A 21,693-nucleotide genomic window follows, 5' to 3' on the forward strand; every position below is an offset into this window, starting at 1 on the left:
GGGTACCGGGTAGATGGGAGTCGTCAGCCTGGGAAGGCAGCTCATCTGAGAGAAGGAAAACTCTGACCCCAAACCTCCACTGCCTTGTGGCTACATCCAGTTATGGAAAAGGCTTCAGGAGTCAACCTCGAGGCAAAATCAGGAGCCGGAGTCCCTGAGGCAGTTCATGGCTGAACACAGTCACGTTCTGGCAACTCCTGCGACGCCGCTGGAACCAACCGTATTGGCCTCTGCCTTTCCATTGGACCATTCCAGCGACGTGGAGAGGGGGGATTTGCTGCATGGGTAACAGCCTATCCTCCATACCTACTTTACCCAGGCTTCGCGCACTGGAGAGGACACTCTGTTCCAGAACCACCATTCAGAGCGCGACACCATAGTCTTCTGAGACTGAAGGATGCCAACAACGAAGGGGTACACCAGATACCTCTCCCTCTACTTGGTTATGTTCTAGTTCAGTACCTTTTTCATTCTCATAAGTTTCCGTGTCTCTCCAGCTGAGGCTTTATGACCCCATTGGGGTCCCAACCCCAAGGTTGAAGACACTGGAGTAGAAGATAGGAGTAACAGGAGTAAGTGGGCAGGCAGACATCAATTTGCACCTCTGTAGGAGCATGTATGTGTGGGGGACCCTGATGTAAGAGATAAAGGAATAGGAAGAAGGTTGTTGCCTTGAGTCAAATGGTTAATAGGAGCAAAGCTTGAGGGTGCTGTATACCTGACTTTGGCTGGGGACTTTGTAATACAACAGAACACTGAGATTTGGAGCTGAGGTTGGAACAATGACAATAGCAGTCATCCCATACCGTTTTAATGTGTTTTGTGGACCAGCTTGGACCCCTAGTGGGAGATCGGTGGGATGTAAATGTTAAAAATGAAATGATGTTTAATATTCTAGATAAGAATATTATAGAATATTATAGATAATAATAACTTCTGAAGGGATCTGAAGGCCTTAGGAGTGGACCTCAACAGGTGGGAAACCCTGGCCTCTGAGCGGCCCGCTTGGAGGCAGGCTGTGCAGCATGGCCTTTCCCAGTTTGAAGAGACACTTGGCCAACAGGCTGAGGCAAAGAGGCAAAGAAGGAAGGCCTACAGCCAGGGAGACAGACCAGGGACACACTACACTTGCTCCCAGTGTGGAAGAGATTGTCACTCCCGAATCGGCCTTTTCAGCCACACTAGACGCTGTGCCAGAACCACCATCCAGAGCGCGATACCATAGTCTTCCGAGACTGAAGGTTGCCAACAACAATAACTTCTAGATAAGAAGAGAGATGACAAGTGATCAGAGTGATAATGTCTGGTGGAGCTACCAAAAGTGAAGTCATGCTAAATGTGTTTGCCTTTTCCGTCAGTGAGCTCCATTGGCTTTACGAGGCTGTACTAAGCCGGCAAATAGTTTGCTTAGACTCGGAGTAGCAGACAGAACATTCTGGAATACAGTAAACTACATTTTTGGAAAAAATAGTGAATCCCAGTACCCTTGAGAATGGAACTGTCACCTTAAGTATGCCAACTATTGATTGAAGTGGCTCTTCATCTTCAAGCACCAAAAAGAGAAGAGCTTTTTTTATTGCCCCCCATAGAAAGAAAAAGAAAAGGAAGCTCCCTCGCTGCGTACAGACACAATGCAATGTCTACAGCCCAAATCCCCGCAGCAGCAGCTTGAACACTGCAAAGTTGTTGACCTTGTACAGCAGAACCAGATTGAGCAGGAAACAGAAAGGAAGAGAAAAGCTAATACATGATATGACTGGCTAATTAGGCCAAAGAAATGAAGGGAGAGGGGCAATGTCAGTCCTTAGCAATTTCACCAGGCTGTTCTGAGAACTGTCGCGCATAATGAGTGATATGATCAAAATATTTGATCATATCAACTGGTTAGTCTCAGCGATCAAGGTTTGTTGATGGTCCTTCTTGTGTTTAAACTCTTATGCACTGTAACCTGCCAGCATTAATCTTTAAGCCTGAGGATTGAGTGTCCATGTTTGCTGTTCTGTGGAGGCTGTGCCTGGAGTGCACCTCTCTGCCTGCCACTAGAAATGCGCAGTACAGCAAAAGGCACCACCCCCAAATACGGAGAGGTGCCCCTGGGCTGTAGCATTCTGATTTTCCATTAATGGAGAATAAGGGAGAGCAAATTCTCATCTTCTGTTGCAGTTTCAAGCAATAGGTGTGTAAATTAGTTGGCATTATAGATTGGATTTCTGAGTGTGTGAATATCATTGCTATTGGCTTAATTGCCTCTGAAAAGCCAGACCAAAGTAACTGACCTTCTTTAAAAGGGAGAACAAAGGTAACATTTGTGAAACAATTGTCAGTAGTTATTTACTGAAGGAGTTACACAGCAGCTTTCTTTTGATTGCTATGCAAAAATATTAATCACAGCCCTGCTAAGAAGCTTAACTTTCTGATGGCTCAATTTACATGCAGGCTTTTAATGCTTTCCTTGGGATACGTTGGTCACATTCCCAGATTCTTAAGCCATGCAATTGGATTGTTTTGCAGGAGATCAAACCGCACGGCATCTGAAGTATAAAATAGAATATTTAGGGCAAAAATGGGATTTTAATTTTGTTTGCACAAAACATGGATGTTGAATTTTGAAGGAAATCTTTTAGAAACTATGTTTCTGCAATAATATCACGCCAAAATATGATCCCCTAGATTGAACTCAACAGAATGCTACTCTACCTATTTGATATTTGGTATGCTAATTTTAAGCTTCCCAAATTCACCATAAATATGTTGCATATAAACACAGTATGCCAACCCCCGAACTTGAACGGACACTGTAGGTAGAGGCGTGACCTTTGGTGGGTTTTAAAAAAAATACTTGCTGTTAAAGTGTTTAGGTATACATGCACGAGGAAGGTAATATAGGTGATATAGTGAAAGTCGGCGCAGTACACAGGCATTCCAGACAACAGCATAACTAGAGGGGGTGCAAAGCACTAAGTTTTGCAGGGAGCTTCCCCACGACGTGCAAGCAGCCCCTCCCCTTCAGAGCCATTCCAGGCACCCACAATGGCTCTGACTCAGCCCAGAACAGCTCTGAAGGGGAGGGGGAGAAGCTGCTTGCACACTGCGGGGAAGCTCCCTGCAAAACTTAGTGGTTTTCACCCCCTCTGGCGATGCTGTTGATTCCAGAACTCCTGGCAGGGTGTTGGAGGAAGCCAAAACAGCACAGGAAAAAAATGCAAACAATTGCTTCAATACAGGGGGCATGCAAAATGGCAAAAAAACAAAAACAAATCATACAAATCTAGAACATCCACACAGGGTATGGAACAGGATCATAGTCCAATATTTACAGGAGGGGTCAATAGCATGCATCAATAGACAATTTTACCTGGTTAACCCAGAATTCTTTTAGCACAAAGTGGTAGGAACCTCCTTTCGTAACACAACCCCAGCTTGTGTGCTTGCTTGCAATGCCCAGCACCTCACCTTCTTGCAGTTGGATAATGGGGCAATGAGAATAAGCCCCTGGGAGAGGAATGATGCCCTCTCAAAACCATGATTTCCTTACCTGAGGTGGATATTGCTGAATGAAAGCTGAAGCCATCAGGCGGTGGAAACCCGCCCTGCACCAATAAGATGAATGAATCTGTGATGCCTTGCTGGATCCTTCCAGCCTTCAGAGGCTCTGGAGAGACCTCTGTAACTTGTATGGAAAGGAAACAGCAGCACCTCATGAATAAAATTGGAGTTACTTTGTTTTATTAGAAAAAAATAGTTTTATTTCTTTTCTTGATGCCAATTTTGTGTGATGTGATTTCGCATTTACTGAAAAAGTACATGCCGCTAACTATAGGATACAATAAAACATGGAGTGAAAAGGGAACATATGACTGTGAACCAGAATTTTGAATAAAGAAAATGAAAGCAGAAAGTAAGGTAATACTAACAAAACTGAGGATGGGATTGAACTCCTAGAAGGCCAAAGGGAAAGTGCAGGAAATTGTTCAGTTCTACCAGGAGCATTCAGGGACAATGAACAATTTCCTGTATTTTGCTTTTCTAGACTGAACAGAGGTCACTGTTTTAATGGTAGTCTAATTTGGTAGTCTTAGCTTTGCTTTTTTCCACATTCCAATCCCCCCCCCCTTTTTTTCCCCTTTCACAGCCTTTCCCCTTTTCAGTCCAAAAGCATTTTCTGAATGAAGCCACTTGAGAAGTCTGGATAGCCTGACAGAATAACTTTCCCATTTAGCTAGCTTGTGACTGGCTTCATTTGAATGTTTCTGGACATACCAGTCATTCTTGGTTGGCGTTGATATGCCATTTGGTACTGCTGGAGATTTAATGCATTGGGAGAATCAAAGGGCACAGTCCTAACCAAGTTTCCAGCACCAAGGTAAGGGAACAAACATTGCCTTACCTTGCGGAGTCCCAGAAGACTGCCCCCCAACTGCAGGATGCAGAACATGCCCCACTGGCACTGCTGTGCCAGTGCGGGAAAGTTGGTTAGGATTGTGCCCAGAGAAACAAGTGGGGGAAAGGGTGCATAACCTCCTCTGTGCAGACTTAAATGAAAATGAAAATCCCCCTCTTGATTCTGAAATTATGCATAAGCAAATCAGAATATGGAAAAAATAAAATCAGTTCAACTAAAGCGCAGCAAGTAAAAGAAACCTGTTCCACACCGATGTGCTTTCCGAAGCGAGTGAGAAATAGGAAATCTAAATGAGTTACCCAGAGGTTGTGCAGACAGAAAACCATTTTGGAAAATGCTCCAGAATCACAGAAGCTGAAATATTTCACTTTCTTGGCCGAAAATTCTGGACTCCTCATCTTGCCCCAGAACTTTGGCAAGTCGATGAAAATTTAATTGAAAAACCAATTTGTTTAACACTAAACAATTAATCCGTCCTTGGACTGACTGCAATTCAAGCAGTTAGTGGTTAACCCTTAATGCAAATATATATTCCTCCTGGGAGAAAAAAAAGGGAGGGAATAGGAATAAATGATCATCAGAATACTCTTTACTTTCAGTTTCCTTCCTCCAAACTTCCCCTTTATGCCTCCATTGTATAAGATGCTCAGCAACACCATTCCGATTGTGTGCGATGTAGGGGATTGATGCACTACTTTCACTGTGAGTGGAACTTCAGTGCCGAATGCTGTGTAACTGCCAGCCCCCCTGAGCAGTGAGGTGTCTCAGGGCTAGACAGGTGAGCACATTTCTAGGGAAACTGTCCCTTCTGTATTGCTCCTTCCCACAAGTTATGCAGGATCACTCTCCACTCCAATCCCCCTGCCTTTCAAATATGCAAGCACACTGATGCAGGCTCTGTGATTGGATATCCAGACATGATTGGGTTTAAAAATTTGGGGTGGGGGGGGGGTTAAAGCAACTGGATCTGAAGTTAGGCAGTGGTGCTGTGTTTAAACTCTTTCCCAACCTAAATTACTCTCCCCCAGTACTTTTACCATGGGGGGGAGGAGGGATGGAGGGTAAGCAACAGCTGAGGTATGTGATTTAGACATACCGCTATGGGGGAGAAAGTTGTTAAACACCATTGGCCTGTTCCCCCCCCCTCCTCCACTTTAACTTTTTTTAAAAAATGGAATCATTCTGAGGCTGAATGATGGATCTCCTGCCTCTTTGTGTTGGGTTGCTCCTGGGGCCAGCCCATGCATGCGGCCAACTGAGAACATAAGAACATAAGAATAGCCTCCACTGGATCAGGCCATAGGCCCATCTAGTCCAGCTTCCTGTATCTCACAGCGGCCCACCAAATGCCCAGGGAGCACACCAGACAAAAAGAGACCTCATCCTGGTGCCCTCCCTTGCATCTGGCCTTCTGACATAGCCCATTTCTAAAATCAGGAGGTTGCCCATACACATCATGGCTTGTACCCCGTAATGGTTTTTTCCTCCAGAAACTTGTCCAATCCCCTTTTAAAGGCGTCCAGGCCAGTCGCCAGCACCACATCCTGTGGCAAGGAGTTCCACAGACCAACCACACGCTGAGTAAAGAAATATTTTCTTTTGTCTGTTCTAACTCTCCCAACACTCAATTTTAGTGGATGTCCCCTGGTTCTGAGGCTGCAGACTGATTCAGGCAGCAGACTGGCAGGGGGCGCACACTCCTGTCCAGCTGCTTGCCTCTACAGATCTTCCTCCTCCCTGGATTTAAAAAGGAAACGGGGGGACGGGACGGGGACGACAACAAAACAGAAGTGTGGAGGAGAGAGGAACAGTGGGCTTGAGTGTTGGAAGAGCAGAGGCTGGTACTTCACCAGGTAAGAGGGTCAGCACTTGGCATGCCGCCTCAAGTGTCAGGAGTTCTTGGGCCAGCCTTGAGTACTCCTGATGCTGCCAGCAACCATTTGGAGGAAGGAAGGAGGTGTAGTAGAATAAGGGCAAGGAAGGGAAGAGGTGCTTTTCTCTGTGGTGGTGATCCTGATCCTCTCCTTTTAATTTAAGAAACCACAAGGAAAGAGAGTCTTCTGGAGATCTGAGGATTAAACATAAATACCCAAGTACCTGTTCTCTCGCCAAGGGGCGCTCAGGCTGCCTCTGCCTTCTCTCAGTTTAGCCGAACTGGCTGAGCATGGGTGCATGGCTGCAGGAGTGTGATGCACTTAGCACTTAAAGCAGGAAGAGTTGTTGCTGATGCCATCTTCTCACATCCTCCAAGTGATCAGCCAGTTCCACAGCCTGGGTATGATTGGCCCAGTATGAATGTGGCCAGCAGGCTGCTGCAGTGCTGGCGCTACTTTGCTGCAAACACTTCCTCCTCACTAGCTCTACCTATCTAAGCTACCAAAGCCGCGAGCATGTGCTTTGCCACTATTCTGGCCTTTGCATGCTCAGCCCAAACAACCGGGTCAAGGCACAGCTCAGTCCAAACCCAGAAATGTTGAGATTAGCATGGAATATGGCTGTGTGTTTCCCCTTTATTTCAGCTCCCAGAACTCTTAGAAGCTTGTGATCCACACCAGCTAATGGACTAAAGGGGCGGTGGGGGGCTAAAATCCTGAAAAAAACACAGTCACCCAGGTCAAATGACAACCTTAATGACTTCACAGGGACCCACCATTAAAATCTAGTTCAAGTTCCGAACCAAAAGCATTGTGTATCTTTTCGCACCGTCTGATTAAAAACCAAAATAATCCTGGTTCCAATTAGTTCAGGTCACTCCTAGAAAGAGCTGTTTGTATGAACCTCCCCACAGCCATAACACTCGATCAGCTGTTGGTGACCCCAGTTCATCCTCACAGTGGTCCACAATTGCAAACATGAAAGGTCAAGGCTTACAAGCTACCATATTACAAGCTGTGGCATGCACTTCTACATCTTCTGCAGAGTCCTATCCCTGTGAAGGAGGCTGTCCTTCACCTCTTCCCCACATCAGCAGACCTAACAGCATAATCTGTGCATTTTCAATCAGAAGTAAATCCCTTGGAGTTCAACAGGACTTACTCCCACATAGAAGTGTGTAGGATTGCAGCTGTAGTGTCTTTGTTGCTTGGTATTGGACCCAGCTGCTGGAACACCAGCAGTGCCTCATATTGCACCAGTGCAAGCCCACGATGAAACAATTAGGTTCCTACTTTCAGTTGCTATCTCTGTGCTAGGAAGTGTTGTGACAGTGTTGTGCTCTAGCAGTATGTATTTATGTATGTAAGAAATTTGTATTGTGCCTTTTCTTTGCTGAAAACAAATGCCACAGGTGGTTTACAAGTTTCACAAAAAACAATTAGGCTTATAATAGAAACAATAAATACCATACAACAGTAGAAAAGCAATCTGTAAAAAAGAACAGTTAGGGAGTTGGTATAAAAAAATAAAAGTGGGCGGTGGTGGAATACTATCAAGCATTGTACAGAGCCCAGGGGCAGTCAAGTGTTTGGGTTGGGGGGGCGTGAGCACTGCCTTAAATCCAGAGCCCAGGTCAATCAGGTGGGTAACCCCGGGCAGGTAGACCCAGACTTAGAGCCTAGATCTACCTGCTGGGTAGGTAGACCTGTTACCCAGAGGTGGGTGCTCTTCCCGCTGGTGCGACAGTTTGGGGGGACCAAACACCCATGCCCCCACCTCTGGATCCGCCTCTGCTTTCAGATGACCAAAGAAGGTGGGCTGGAATGTAAAGGGGAAGGCAGTCCCTCAGATAACTTGGTCCCAACCCATAGAGGGCTTTAAAAATCAGGACCAACACCTTGATTTGGTCCTGAAATTGATTGGGCAGCCCATACAGCTGCTGGAGCAATGGTCCAATAGAATAGAACTTCCTGGTTCCTGTAACCACTTGGACCGCTGCAGGCTGCTCTTATGAACCATCTTCAAGGTCAGCCCCACGAAGCGCATGTTACAGTTACCCAGTCTTGAAGTCACTAAAGCAGTATTTCCCAAACTGTGGGTCGTGACCTGATGTGCGTGACCTGATGCTCCCTGCAGGACCACAAAACCTTACTGGGTGCCTCCAGAGGCCTCTTCCAGGTTGCACTGGGCCTGCAACTCACTCCATGGGCTTCTGCAGACTCAGCATGCCTTAAGGAAGCAACGGGAAGTGACTTCTGGTTTTTGTGTCCCCTACTTCTAGTTTACATCCGGATTGCTCTTGCAGGCATTCTGCAGCCATTTGAATTGTATGCAAGCATTTCCCCCTCCCCCCCCCCAAAAAAATCATTTTTTTTAAAAGGATGTATTTAGGGAATAGATAAATATGTTTGAACTGGTTCTATCTAATTCATATTTTATCATTATTAGCTGAAATTTTTTTTGGGGGGTGGGGTGGGGTTATTGATCCTAGCCTGCCATAATATGTGATATAGTCATTGACTGGTTTAATATATGATGTACTTTAAAAGGCACAGCTGTAAATAATAATTTTCCATTAAAACAACAGGGTTCTTTGAATGAATGAATGAATAAAGCTATTCCAGATGCTTCATGAGTACAGCTGGTTACTTAAGTGTAAGAATAATGTGCTCAAAATCTGACAGGGATATTATTTCATCTTTACTTTAGCTGCTTGATAGACCCATTAAATCCTTGCGGTGTTGTTGGTAGCCTGCCAGCCCAATCCTATCGCCACTTACCTGGGAGTAAGCCCCATTGACTCTAATGGGACTTACTTCTGAGTAGGCAGGCGTAGGATTGGGCTGTGCGTCTTCTATCGAGATGTGAATGTATATGCAAGGAAAGCAACTTGAGTGCGTTGACTAAGCCATGGTTTCTCTTTCTTTTACAGAGCTGCAGGAAACCAAGACCTCGCAGTTCTATGCTCTTTCCCACCACCCCTTGGACTACAGGATATTAGTGATGGATGAAGATCAGGACCGGATCTATGTTGGCAGCAAGGACCACATTCTGTCTCTGAATATCAATAATATAAGCCAGGACCCTCTGAGTGTAAGTTCACAGAGTACTTAAGGAATCCAGGATTGTTTTACTTTTAAAGGTGGTGGTGGGGAACCAATATGTTTCATTATCCCATTGTCAGGCTGCAATCCAGGTACCTGCCTTCACTGAACAGTGGCTGCTTGTAATGTTACACAACATGTTCAAACAATTATTCAATTTTGGGCAGTACAGGTTGAGCCTACATGGATTTCGGATCTGTCGATTTGGCTCAACGTGGGTCCCCAAACTCCCATTGAGCCAGATTCAGCCTTTCTGAATGGTCTCTGGAGGTCCTAGAAGGGTATTTCCAGTTTTAAGCTGAGGACCTCCAGTCTAGGACCACTGGAGACCATTCTGAAGCCAGTAAAGAAACCAGTAACCTCCATTCTGGAGGCCATTCTGAAGCCAGTAACCTCCCTGGGCCTTAGAATGGCTCCAGATACTTGGTTCGGAGCTCAGTTGTGCCTGAAGTCTGTGTGATTTGATTTCACACAGAATTCGATATCCATGAGGGGTCTGGGAACACAACCATCACAGATAAGGAAGCACCACCCGTATGTTTATCAGGGAGCTGTGGAACTCAGATTGACATGCAGGGATTTTAACAAGGCTCTTTACATGAACTTCCCTCATCTTGGAGTAAACTGGAGAATCCGAAGATAAAGAAGGTAGATTGTGATCTACTGGTAGATCAGTAGGTGATCTGTAGTAAAGGAGGAAGGGTGTTTGACTCCCAGTTGTTTAATGATAGTAAGGCTGCAATCCTGTACACAATTTCCTGGGAGTAAAGCTATTTACAATGGGACTTAATTTTGAGTAAATATGCATAGGATTGTACTGGTCACAATGTGATTGTAAGGTCACAATGCACCTTAAAAAAAAGGTTTAGTTGCTAATTGCATCTCTCAGTTGTACAGAAAGGAGTATTTGGTTGCGCTTGCCCAGGTCTTAGTGCAGCTCTGCCAGCCAGTTTCAGAGAAATGTGTTAGAACTCTTGACCTGCACTAACTCAGCTTGTTTATGCAGGTCAACCCAGTGTTTGTGGCACAAGGGATGCAGAAGATAATTTACTTTACCCTCTGTGCCACCAATGTTCATTTTAATCATTCAATTTTTCTCAATACTTTCATGTCTACACTATAATCTTTCCTGATGCTTCTGTTCATGGGGCTGCAATCCGATACATCCTAAGCAGGGACAGCAAAGAACATGCACTTGCCAGTGCATGAAAACATAGATGAAAACAAGGACACCCTTGTGTATTCATAGCTCCCTTTATTCCTACAGCCAGGATCACTGCTGGTGAACCCCTCCATCCGCTACTACAACTTGCTGAAGGCTCTTGTCGACTTCCTGTGGCCTGCGTTTGTTTCCCCTGTGCTAGCATGTCCTGCACTGATTTCAGAGGAAGGATGTATGTTAGTAAACTGAGCATAACAGTTTTTTTCTTAATGTTTGAAGAAAGGAGACTGTTTAAACTCACCCTGGATCTGACTGTATTTATCAGAATAGCTACAACTCAAATATATTCAGCAGTGTTTGCAGTCTGGCAACCATGGGGGAATGCCAGAATGAGGAACATTAAAAAAAGCACATGTGCACACATTAAAAGCCACTTTTGAAAGCATCCCAACAATCTCCCCTCCCCCACCCCCAAAGAGAGATTGTCCTGATGCATGTGCAGCTCTCATTGCTTTGCAATTTTTCCCGCTGCGGATTAATCAGATGAGCAGACAGGCCATGTTTTTAATGAAGAAGCAGCCAGCCCATTCTTCCGGGTGATTGGCTGCAGTAAAACTTTTTTCAACAATTATCTCCCAATATCATGCAAACTTCTGCCCATGCCCTGGCATGGAATCGCTGCCATGGAATCCATTTGTAGGGCTCTATGTTACCTTACAATATTGCCACCATCATTTGACCTAAGCAGATCTGTCCAATTGTAAGCCTTCTCTTTCAAAGTGATTGTAAGGACTACATAAAGATCATACACATGAAGTGTTTTGTGCATGACACATATGCAGAGCATTACTGAGCAAATATTTTTTTCAATGATTTAATGCTTAGTTTTTGTTTGTTTTTGTATTTTTAAAAATTGTTTTAATCGTACCTGCCCTGGGAGACTCATGCTGAATCATCAGAATCATCAAGGCAGCGTATTAAGCGTATTAAATAAATCTTAAATTATTCCCAGGAGACTGCAAGCCTGGGAGAATTAGCAATGTATTCTTGTCAGGTAATCCTGAGCTTCTCAATAGTTTTTCAAGGGCACCATATATAGGCAGCAGTACAATGATCAATTCTGTAGACGATGCATTCATGGATTAAACCACTGTATTAGACAAGGGGGTCCAGACCTTTTCTCAGCTGAATTTTATTGGAAAGAAATATTACAATCTGCCCCTTCAATCTTGGTGCAGTCATAGATTCAGAAACAATGAAAACCTGCATTATCCTAAAAAGCTGAAGTTCATTATTGACAAGTGACCCCAATCTCTTTAAGGTCTCAGATTGTTCTTTCTCAGTCTTACCTGGATTCAGCTTCAGTGATCTAGTTCCCAGCCATGGGAAAATACTATATAGATTAGAGAATTGTTAGCAAGAGAGCTGGGTGTCATGAGCATACTAATGACATCCAATTAAGAGTCTGTGCGATCAAAAAATAACCTTGTATACAGATTCATAGAGTTGGTGCCAGTAAGAGACCTGACCTCAAGGTGCCCTGGGGCAAAGGTCTCCCACACCACGCTGCCCTCCCATGCTTACCAAAGAAATGGAGCGACTCCAGAACCGTGACTCCAGAGCCAACTGGGGAACAGTTCTGAGGCTTCCCCACAGTCTTAAACAGTACTTCTGGAAAACCGGAAGTACTGTCTCCTATTGCATCGGGAGTCTTAATAAAGCTTCCTGTGTGGTCCTGGAGTCGCCCTGTGGGCCCAGCACTAGATCCACCACTGGTTGGTGCAGGACACAGGGCTACGCAAAGAACAGACTGGAAATAAGGGACTGAGCACATTGAGTCCTATCATTATGCTCTGTGATTTCCAGGCCATCAGTAGCCATCCTCCGGGGCAGCATTGGGGTTGACCATGTTGGCCACAGTCCATCAGAGGACCCACCAGAACAGGCTAATCCCTGATCCCTCAGTACCGACGCAAGACTCAGAGCCTCTGTTGGTGCAGAGGCTTATTCCAGCCTCCACAGGCCAGTGCGCCTCTGTGCGCTGGCCTAGCCAGCATGTTTATGGGCCTCCTGGGCCGGTGCAAGAGACTTGCACCAGTCCAAGTGCAGCTCAGGATTGCGCTGCACATTTGTTATTTTAGAACGAATGTATTTCACTTTAACTCATGCCATTTGCTGCCTTGTTATGTATGTGTAATCTTAACTGTTCAGAAATACCATTGATTGAAGAATTCTGGATTTAGCAGAAATGGACAGACTTACATTAAAAGAGAAGTCAGTAAACAACTTTATGAATAAATGCAAACCACTCATTGACTTTCTGAAAACGAGGGGAAAAGTCGATACAATGATTTGTGAATATGATGACTAGAGACAACAGGAAGAAGAGATTAGGGAATTAAACAGTAAGAGGAGGAGAGAAGAAGTCTATAAGTGCTGTCGGAATGGGGACCCACCTGAAATTGGCTCGCGAGCCACCTAGTGGGTCCCACCCCACATAACAAATATGCAGTGCTGCTTACGGCGTGCAATATCATGTATGTGAGGTGCCAGAGTGCTTTCCTTGAAAATATATTTTCCTGTTACTTTCCTGAAATGGAGACTAGAGGGGAGCTTTATATTGTCCAGAGTTTGGGCGTGTACTGGATGAGAATTTGTCTGAGGTTGAGATGTTTATCGAGAAATTACTTAAGCCTCTTGTGCAAAGCTTCAGCTAGAAGCTAGTTCCTCCCCTTGACTAGGTTTTGGAGTGAGAAAAGCTTGAAAATCCTTTCCCCGGCCAAAGAGAACAGCAAAAATACTGACCTTGAGTTTGGACACGCCTTGAAGGAAATGTAGTAGCATCAGCAAGGTGGAAATGTATGCACTTTTTTTTCTGTAAATATACATTTCGTATTATGTAATCCATTTACAAATATATATATTTTTCTTTTCTTTCCAAATAGATTTTCTGGCCAGCATCAACAAACAAGGTTGAAGAGTGCAAAATGGCTGGCAAAGATCCTACAGTAAGTCTTCAAAAAAATATTTTAATTAAATATTTGGCCATCAGGCTGGAGCACTTTGGGTGCAGCCAAAAGCAGGCAGAAGAAGTGTTGTGTTTGCTTTTAATACTCTGCAGGCTGCAAAATTCTGAAACAAGCAGGATATTTCCACAGCCTGAATCTCGCAACTGATGTCTGGAAAAATGAGCACATTGCTTATGTTCGGGACCGGAGTTTAAAATAAAAACTCTACTCAAAACCTATTTCTTGCTTACCTTGTTGCTAGTGATGGATATCATTAATAATGCTTGCTCTGCGTATCTCCCAGAATTCTCTGTGCAGACTGCTGAGCTAATGTTAATGTAAGTGCCTGGACAGGCTCCCAGACAGTCTATGTGGCCGTTTGTATGGGGGGGGAAAGTCCCTATACATTCCAACAGCGCTTACTGCTGATCATAAAGACTCTTTTTATTGGTTCTTTAAAGCAATATTTTGAGCAGATGCCTGATAAAGAGCAGAACTTCCTTCAAGCAGGTAAATGTGGTACTATTACTATTGGAGTTAAAACAAGAATCTTACAAAAGAAGCATCTGGTGAACCAATTATGTGCTCAACCCCTATGCGTGAATTGATTCTTCCTTAGTCAAACCAGCACACCACTCATTTAATTGTCATGATTTTAAAAATGTGGGCATCACCATAAACACTTTTTCTAAAAGATGACTAAGGAACCATATTAGTTATGATGTGACCATCCTGCCCTGTGGATTCTAAAAAGGTGACAAAAAGGCGGGACCTTTTGGGTGATAGTGCCTTTGTGGTGGAATTCCCTAGCCACAGAGGTCTACCATGCAGTCTCACTGTTTTGGGATGATTGACTGACAGCCCAATCCTGACCAACTTTCTAGAGCCAATGCAGCCATACCAACAGGGCACACGCTGCTTTTTGCGGTGGGAGGGCAGTCACGGAGGCCTCCTCCATGCATCCAGCTGCATCAACACTGGAAGGTTGGTTAGGACTGGGCTGTAAGCATTTTAATTGGGAAAGGTGTTAACTCTGGATGCTCTTTTAATCCTCTTAGGTTGTCTGATGGGTCTTACCAATTTTCAGATCTTTTTGCTTTTAGACTGATGTTGTTACTTGCATAACTTGCAATCTTCCTTCAGGGTTCCTTTGCTGCCAAAAGGTGGGGTAAGTACAAATAAATCAATGGCGGTATCAGAGTACAACTGTAAGATTTCCAGCACCAGACAAAAGGATTATGTGTCGGATAACTCCATACGGCAGCTCCCCTGTCCATCTTTGGAATGTAGAAGGGCTGTTATTTTTGCTGACATTTGATATAGTGCTGAACTTTTGAGCTTAATTAAATAATAACAATATTGTGTCAAATTGTGACAACTGTTCATTTAGTCAAAGACATGTAATCAAAAGGAGGATAACTGGATACATTAAATATGTTTTGCAAGTTCATCTTATCTGGATCAACATTTCTCAAGAAAATATTTGCTCTGCTGTAGCATAATAGAACACAGTGTTTTCTACCGAGTAATGGATTCAAATTATTTCAGTTTAAATTAAATTAGCATTAAAAAAAATGGTAGGAATAGTTTTCCTTTTCCTATTGGACTCAGATAACTCAGGCCTACAAAATTGAGGGTCAGAAAAGTTTTTTTCCAAACTTTATGGTGGTTTGATATGAATGTGGGGTGCTGATTCCAAAAATGGCACCCTTTTTGCCCTATCATGTCTAGTTTTGGAGATATAGTATAAGCTCATTAGTGAATGGTTCAAGCAGCTTCCTCCTGAGGAAGCTATGGTGTAGGCTTCCTCATGAGGAAGCTGCTTGAACCATTCACTAATGAGGCTGTACTATATCTCCAAAACTAGACGTGATAGGGCAAAACAGATGCCATTTTAGAAATCGGCACCCCAGATATTCACAGGTATTGGTGTAACATTTAAGGAAGCAAAATGTGTGTTGGCCTGTGTAATCAGTCATAAGTACTAAACTGAGTATCACTCATTGGTATGCAAACTGCCATTACTTCTTATATTGGCATTTTTTATTTGGTGCTGTATATCAGGGGTGGGCAGACCCTGGCCCATGGGCCATTTACGGCCCTCTGAGACCCCCAGTCCAGCCTGCAGGGAGCCCCCAGTCTCCAATGAGCCTCTGGTCCATTGAGCCCATGTTGGAGCCCATGCTGGCCTGTGACTGCCGGTTGCGACCACCAGACGCAAGCTGCAAGCCAAGTTAGAGCAAGGCCTTTTATAGTCCCCATGTGTTTTCTGCTTTTCCCTGGACATTATTTTAACCCCCTCCCCCTTCGCCTCCAAACAACTTATGTGTCTGTGTTTCTGGCTTGCTCTGTATGTTTTCAGAGGTATGTGGCAAACAATTCATAATTCTCATGTGGTTCTACATGCCTGTATTATAGTTCTCATGTGTATTATAAATAAGCTCAGTAAAATTCATTCATTCATATAAGTTCTGTCTCTAATATATTCATTTATGTAAATTTATTCAAATTTGAAATGTAAATTAATTTTTTGCCCAATCCCCGACACAGTGTCAGAGAGATAATGTGGTCCTCTTGCCAAAATGTTTGCCCACCGCTGTATATCACCCAATACAGTCTGTGTAAAACAGAGAGCAATAGAAGGGTAAATTTTTGAATGATACCTAAGCTGCAACTCTAAGTGACCTCGTTTCAGAGGAAGCTCTGTTGAACTGAACATAAGAACAGCCCCACTGGATCAGGCCATAGGCCCATCTAGTCCAGCTTCCTGTATCTCACAGTGGCCCACCAAAAGCCCCAGGGAGCACACCAGATAACAAGAGACCTCATCCTGGTGCCCTCCCTTGCATCTGGCATTCTGACATAACCCATTTCTAAAATCAGGAGGTTGCGCATACACATCATGGCTTGTACCCCGTAATGGATTTTTCCTCCAGAAACTTGTCCAATCCCCTTTTAAAGGTGTCCAGGCCAGATGCCATCACCACATACTGTGGCAAGGAGTTCCACAGATCAACCACACACAGAGTAAAGAAATATTTTCTTTTGTCTGTTCCAACTCTCCCAACACTCAATTTTAGTGGATGTTCCCTGGTTCTGGTGTTATGTGAGAGTGTAAAGAGCATCTCTCTATCCACTCTGTCCATCCCCTGCATAATTTTGTATGTCTCAATCATGTCCCCACTCAGGCGCCTCTTTTCTAAGCTGAAGAGGCCCAAATGCTGTAACCTTTCCTCATAAGGAAGGTGCCCTAGCCCAGTAATCATCTTAGTCGGTCTCTTTTGCACCTTTTCCATTTCCACTATGTCTTTTTTGAGATGCGGCGACCAGAACTGGACACAATACTCCAGGTGTGGCCTTACCATCAATTTGTACAACGGCATTATAATATTAGCCGTTTTGTTCTCAATACCTTTTCTAATGATCCCAAGCATAGAATTGGCCTTTTTCACTGCTGCTGCACATTGGGTCGATACTTTCATCAACCTGTCCACCACCACCCCAAGATCTCTCTCCTGATCTGTCACAGACAGCTCAGAACAAGAACTTATTTTCCAGTAAGTGCATATGAATCACAATAGTAGACACTTTTTCTAAAGAATGAAGGAAACAAACCCCCCAAAGCAGTCTTATGTATTTGTTTTTGTTATAGGTATTTGTTTCCTTATAGGAAACAGAAATGAAACCCCAGTGGAGAAAAGATGATGATATCTGAACGTACAATATATTTTCACAGATTGAGGGTAGTGTCAATAAATGTTTTCACAGTTTTAAACATATGAGGTTGATTTTTTTAATTTATAATTTTAACATTGTTTTCAAAAGAAGCTGCTATTATATGAATCAGGGCTATAGTTTTATCCAATTTTTGAAATTTCTTTCAACTCTACTCTTTTTTTAGGCTTTGAACAAGTGGACAATTTAAGCACAATTTCTCAGCAGTCCCACCCCACGCCCCAATTGCATGACCCAATCAAAAATGGAAAAGAGAAAGGAATAAAAGGGAAGGCCAGAGAAGAGAGTTAATCATGGGCATCAGTGTGGGGAATCCACAAAGTGGAATCAGAGTCTAGTTCAGAGCATTTCACTGGAAAACATTCTAGAAAAGTTTGCATGACTTGGAATTTTTCAGGTGCTTTTTATCTATTAAATGCAACCATTTGCAAACATGGATGGGACATTGGTGCATCACCATGCCTGCAAACCCTAGTGATGCCACTGAATGGTAACTCAATCTATGTCAAGCAGTTTCTTTGTAGAGCAAGTCTTTAGATAGAAAAAAATGTTTTCCTGCTGATTTGCTGCAGAATTGGCACAATGGTAGAAATTAATGATGGAACCTATTTTAGACGATGATGCAAGCATGATTCAGGCCTTCTTTTGACTGCCATCTGTACTTTTGAATGGGAAGCATGACAGAGCATTCCCGTCCATGTTTATTCAAAAGTGTCCCCATTGCACTTAGCAATCGGCAGAACTAATAAGCATGAAACGCAAAGCTGTGTTTTAGAATTTGTATGAACTCTTCATGATATGGAGAAGCCAAGAAACAGCACTCTTTCCAATAATGCAGGGGTACCCAAACCCTGGCCCAGGGGCCATTTGCAGCCCTTGGGGACCCCCAATCCGGCCCGTGGGGAACCCCCCAGGCTCCAACGAGCCTCAGGTCCTCCAGAGACTTGGTGCAGCCCACGCCTGCCCAACACGACTATTCTCAGCGCAAGGGCTGACTTTTTGACTTCTTACATGGGCTGTGGGCCAAGGGTTCCCTATGCCTCTTGCTTTTTCACATCTGTGAGGCAGCTGTGGCAGCAAAGGAAAGGCTGACCTTGTTTTGCACAATGTCTTTTATAGGTTTTGAGCTATCGCGAGACCTTCATTCATTCATATAAAGTTCCATCTCTAATATATTCATTTATGTAAATTTATTCAAATTTTAGTTATAAATTAATTCTTTTTTTCCCCTGGCCCCCAACACAGTGTCAGAGAGATGATGTGGCCCTTGTGCCAAAAAGTTTGGACACCCCCACAATAATGTATTCAAACAGTTAACCGATGTAATAATTTTCCTTTCCCGGAACAAAATTATTTGTCCCAAACAAGGTAGCAAGCTTGTGGACAACATTTTTAGATCCACAAAAGAACAAAGCATTGGCAACAGTATAAAACCATTATTTTGATCTGTATTACACCACTGTTCTTTTCAAACATGATGCAAAATACAGACACTGGTGTAATCTGCAGCAGTGATTCAGTTCTGCATTGGGTTGCTATCTGTACTTTTGAATAAGTAACAGCAATATGTGTTCGGGCCTTTTACATCTACTACGTAATGAGAGGTGTGGTGTGTGATGATTACTCAAATTCCATTTTGCAAAACATGCAGCTCTGATAAGCCTTCTGACCATGAACATAGAGTGCTTCCAGTGTTCCTTCAGCAAATTAAATACAAGGAATGAATTTGCCCACAAATCTTACCGTGCTGGAAATTGCTCTGTGGCAGTGATGGTCAGCTAAATTAATTCACGGAATGAATGACGGTGTTCAGAAAACCCCCTGAAGAGAGATGCTTTCTACAGTTGCACGTGAAACGTTGGCACTAGATCCTACAATTGTTTTAATCCGTGACTGGAGCAACATTTTTAATTGTGTTTTAGGCTCATCCAGCCTTAGTGCAGTGCTTCCCAAACGTTTTAGCACTGGAACCCACTTTTTAAAATGACACTCTTTCAGGACCCACCTAGGTTTACAAGACTTTAAAAAAAAATCTAGAAAAATAATATTTTTGCTTATTTAGATGTAATAATAACCAAAAAAAAGATGCTCCAACAGTTGTTCCTATATTTACACATGCTTGCACACTGCAGGAGCTCCTTGCAGGGTTCCTTGTTTTTTTGAAAAGCCTCAGGGCTTGAGGAAATTAGTTATCTGATCCTTATATCCCCTGTGTTTTCATTGGGGGCTCTGCTCAGCTGCTATGGAACCCACCAAAAATCAGGTTGCAACTGACCAATGAGTCCGTAATGTTGGTGTTTACCCAGCAAGATAGCCTAGTTCTCTATGTTTATGCATTCAGATCCTCCCACCACCACATACATACATACAGGTGCCCTGCCACTGTAGTGATGGAAGGAGAGCAAAGCATGAATGGGGTTCTCCAAGTTGTCATTTGATAATGTAGATGCCCAGCTGGCACATTCTGCCCCTTTTCTTTGAAGGAGAGAAATTGCATGTTGTATGTTGTTCCCCATGCAACTGTGGTCCATGATCCCAAGAGTCCAGTGTGAGGGAAGAGGCACATCCTCATATGCAAAGGGAATGTCTCTGATTTCCACCAATTCCGTCTTCCCAGATATCTCTTTCTATCCTGCATTCCATGCCATTCCAGTCCATCTCCTGGCTCTCCTGAAAAACGCTTTGATTGCTGTAAAGGGTTTTCAATGGGAAGGGAGCTTGTCTCGATCCAGGCCAAGACTTCATATCGCTCTGTATCTAGTCCCATTTCTGAACTTAAGCAAGGCTGAAGATTGTCAATATGTGGATGAAAGGCTACCAGAGATAGTGTTCTGAGCCTTTTGAAGTAATGACAGGATACACATAAGAATCTGAAGAGTGCATTTGCAGTTCTTCTTGAAAATTGCTGCAGCAATCACATCTGGCTGGCCACTGTTGAGAACAAAGTGTTGGACTACATAGACCTTTGGCTGCACAGCTCTCTGCCTGCAGTGGAACAGGAAATCTGGAGCTTTATAAAACAAAGACAGTGCACTGCCTGATTCACAGAAATTTATTGGATGAAAGAGCTAAGAATGAAACAGTAGCCTACTAATCTAAGCAGGCCTTCTAATGAAGAAGCATCTTCCCATCTGTGTAGTGCCATCAGCTAACATTGCAACCTCTTTTGAGTGTTATGTAAACATGTGTCAAAGTTAAAAGGAATGAGATGTGGAATGTAACTGATGAATGCTGTGCAATGATAGATGGTCTTATCTACGCACAGATCCCAAAAAACTTGAGTGGGTACTGTATGAAGGCCAAACCAGATCCTTCATAACATCACATTTGGAAAGAAAGCATCTGCGTGCACATGTACCAGAAGGAACTGTTCAATATCCAGAAGGGTGAAATGAACAAAAGGGTGGGTGGGGGGGAGGTGGAAATGGCAGGAGGGAAAGATCTCAGAGCAGTCCAGAGCACATGTTTATATTTTATGCATGAGCGTGGCTTTGAAAATCATGCCACATGTTGAAAGTATGGTTCAATGTTTCATGTCCACTGGGCTTATGCTACAAGCATGTCGGGCTTTCTGCTTTGTTGGCGGAAGCTGTCTAGACAAGGAGGACGGGGGCTGAGTACATTTTCCTGATTGCCTCCATGCTTTAAGCAATGAAGAAGTTGAGAAGAGAAAGTGAGATGCTTATAAAAGATTTTCTGTAGGGGAGTGTCACAACTATTGCATTTATTTACAGTATTTGTGCAACATTTTTTAACCAAAATGGTCATCTTATAATACATAAGCCAGACTGTTTAGGGCTTCGCTGCTCTGTCACAGGACAAGAGTCTTGCACTTGGACAGGAACGGTCTGTCCAAGTCCTAGACCTATGCATTTCTTGTATTCACATCCAAAATATGAGATAGTGCCATCCAAGTGGCTACTATAGGTTGGACAGCAAGTCCTCACATAAAGTTGTTTCATTTTAAGTCATTTCATTATAAAGATGAGGAAAAAAAAAATGATTCTTGGCCGGGGGGGCCACAGCCTGTGTGGAGTTTGCACATTCTTCGCACATTTGTGTGGCTTTTCTCTGGCCAGGAAAGCTCACATTTATTTCAATGTTTAATGTTAGAAGGGGTCTAGGTCTTTATTTAGAAGTTTGTGATGTTAACCCTTGTTTACATCTATCAGTTAGCCTACGGTCACATTGGTTTCGTTATAGGCCGTTTCGCTTAAAGCTGCAGATTTCAAGAACCTATCGACAACTTTAAGTGAGGACTTGCTGTATGCACGTTTCTCTATCAGAGTGGCCTGAGCTCAGAAGCTTGTCAAGCTTGAGTGTCAAGCCTGAGTGGTTGGGAGCAGGGCAGGTCTAAGGCCTCCTGATGCTTCAGGATGCCCCCCCACACTTACCTGCTGATGTGTC

The 21,693-nt window shown here is 43.6% G+C and overlaps 1 protein-coding gene across 1 annotated transcript in view; it reads left to right on the top strand.

Annotated features, from left to right (window-relative positions):
* The window catches only part of SEMA3C (semaphorin 3C), a 159,385-nt gene that overhangs the window by 70,440 nt on the left and 67,252 nt on the right, over nucleotides 1-21,693 (top strand). Inside the window, exons 2-3 of the mRNA XM_066633126.1 lie at nucleotides 9,210-9,370; nucleotides 13,489-13,551. Coding sequence (XP_066489223.1) covers nucleotides 9,210-9,370; nucleotides 13,489-13,551 — 224 coding nt within the window. The remainder of the gene's footprint in view (nucleotides 1-9,209; nucleotides 9,371-13,488; nucleotides 13,552-21,693) is intronic.

This window comes from Tiliqua scincoides, chromosome 7, assembly GCF_035046505.1.
Source record: "Tiliqua scincoides isolate rTilSci1 chromosome 7, rTilSci1.hap2, whole genome shotgun sequence".
Lineage (NCBI taxonomy): Eukaryota > Metazoa > Chordata > Lepidosauria > Squamata > Scincidae > Tiliqua > Tiliqua scincoides.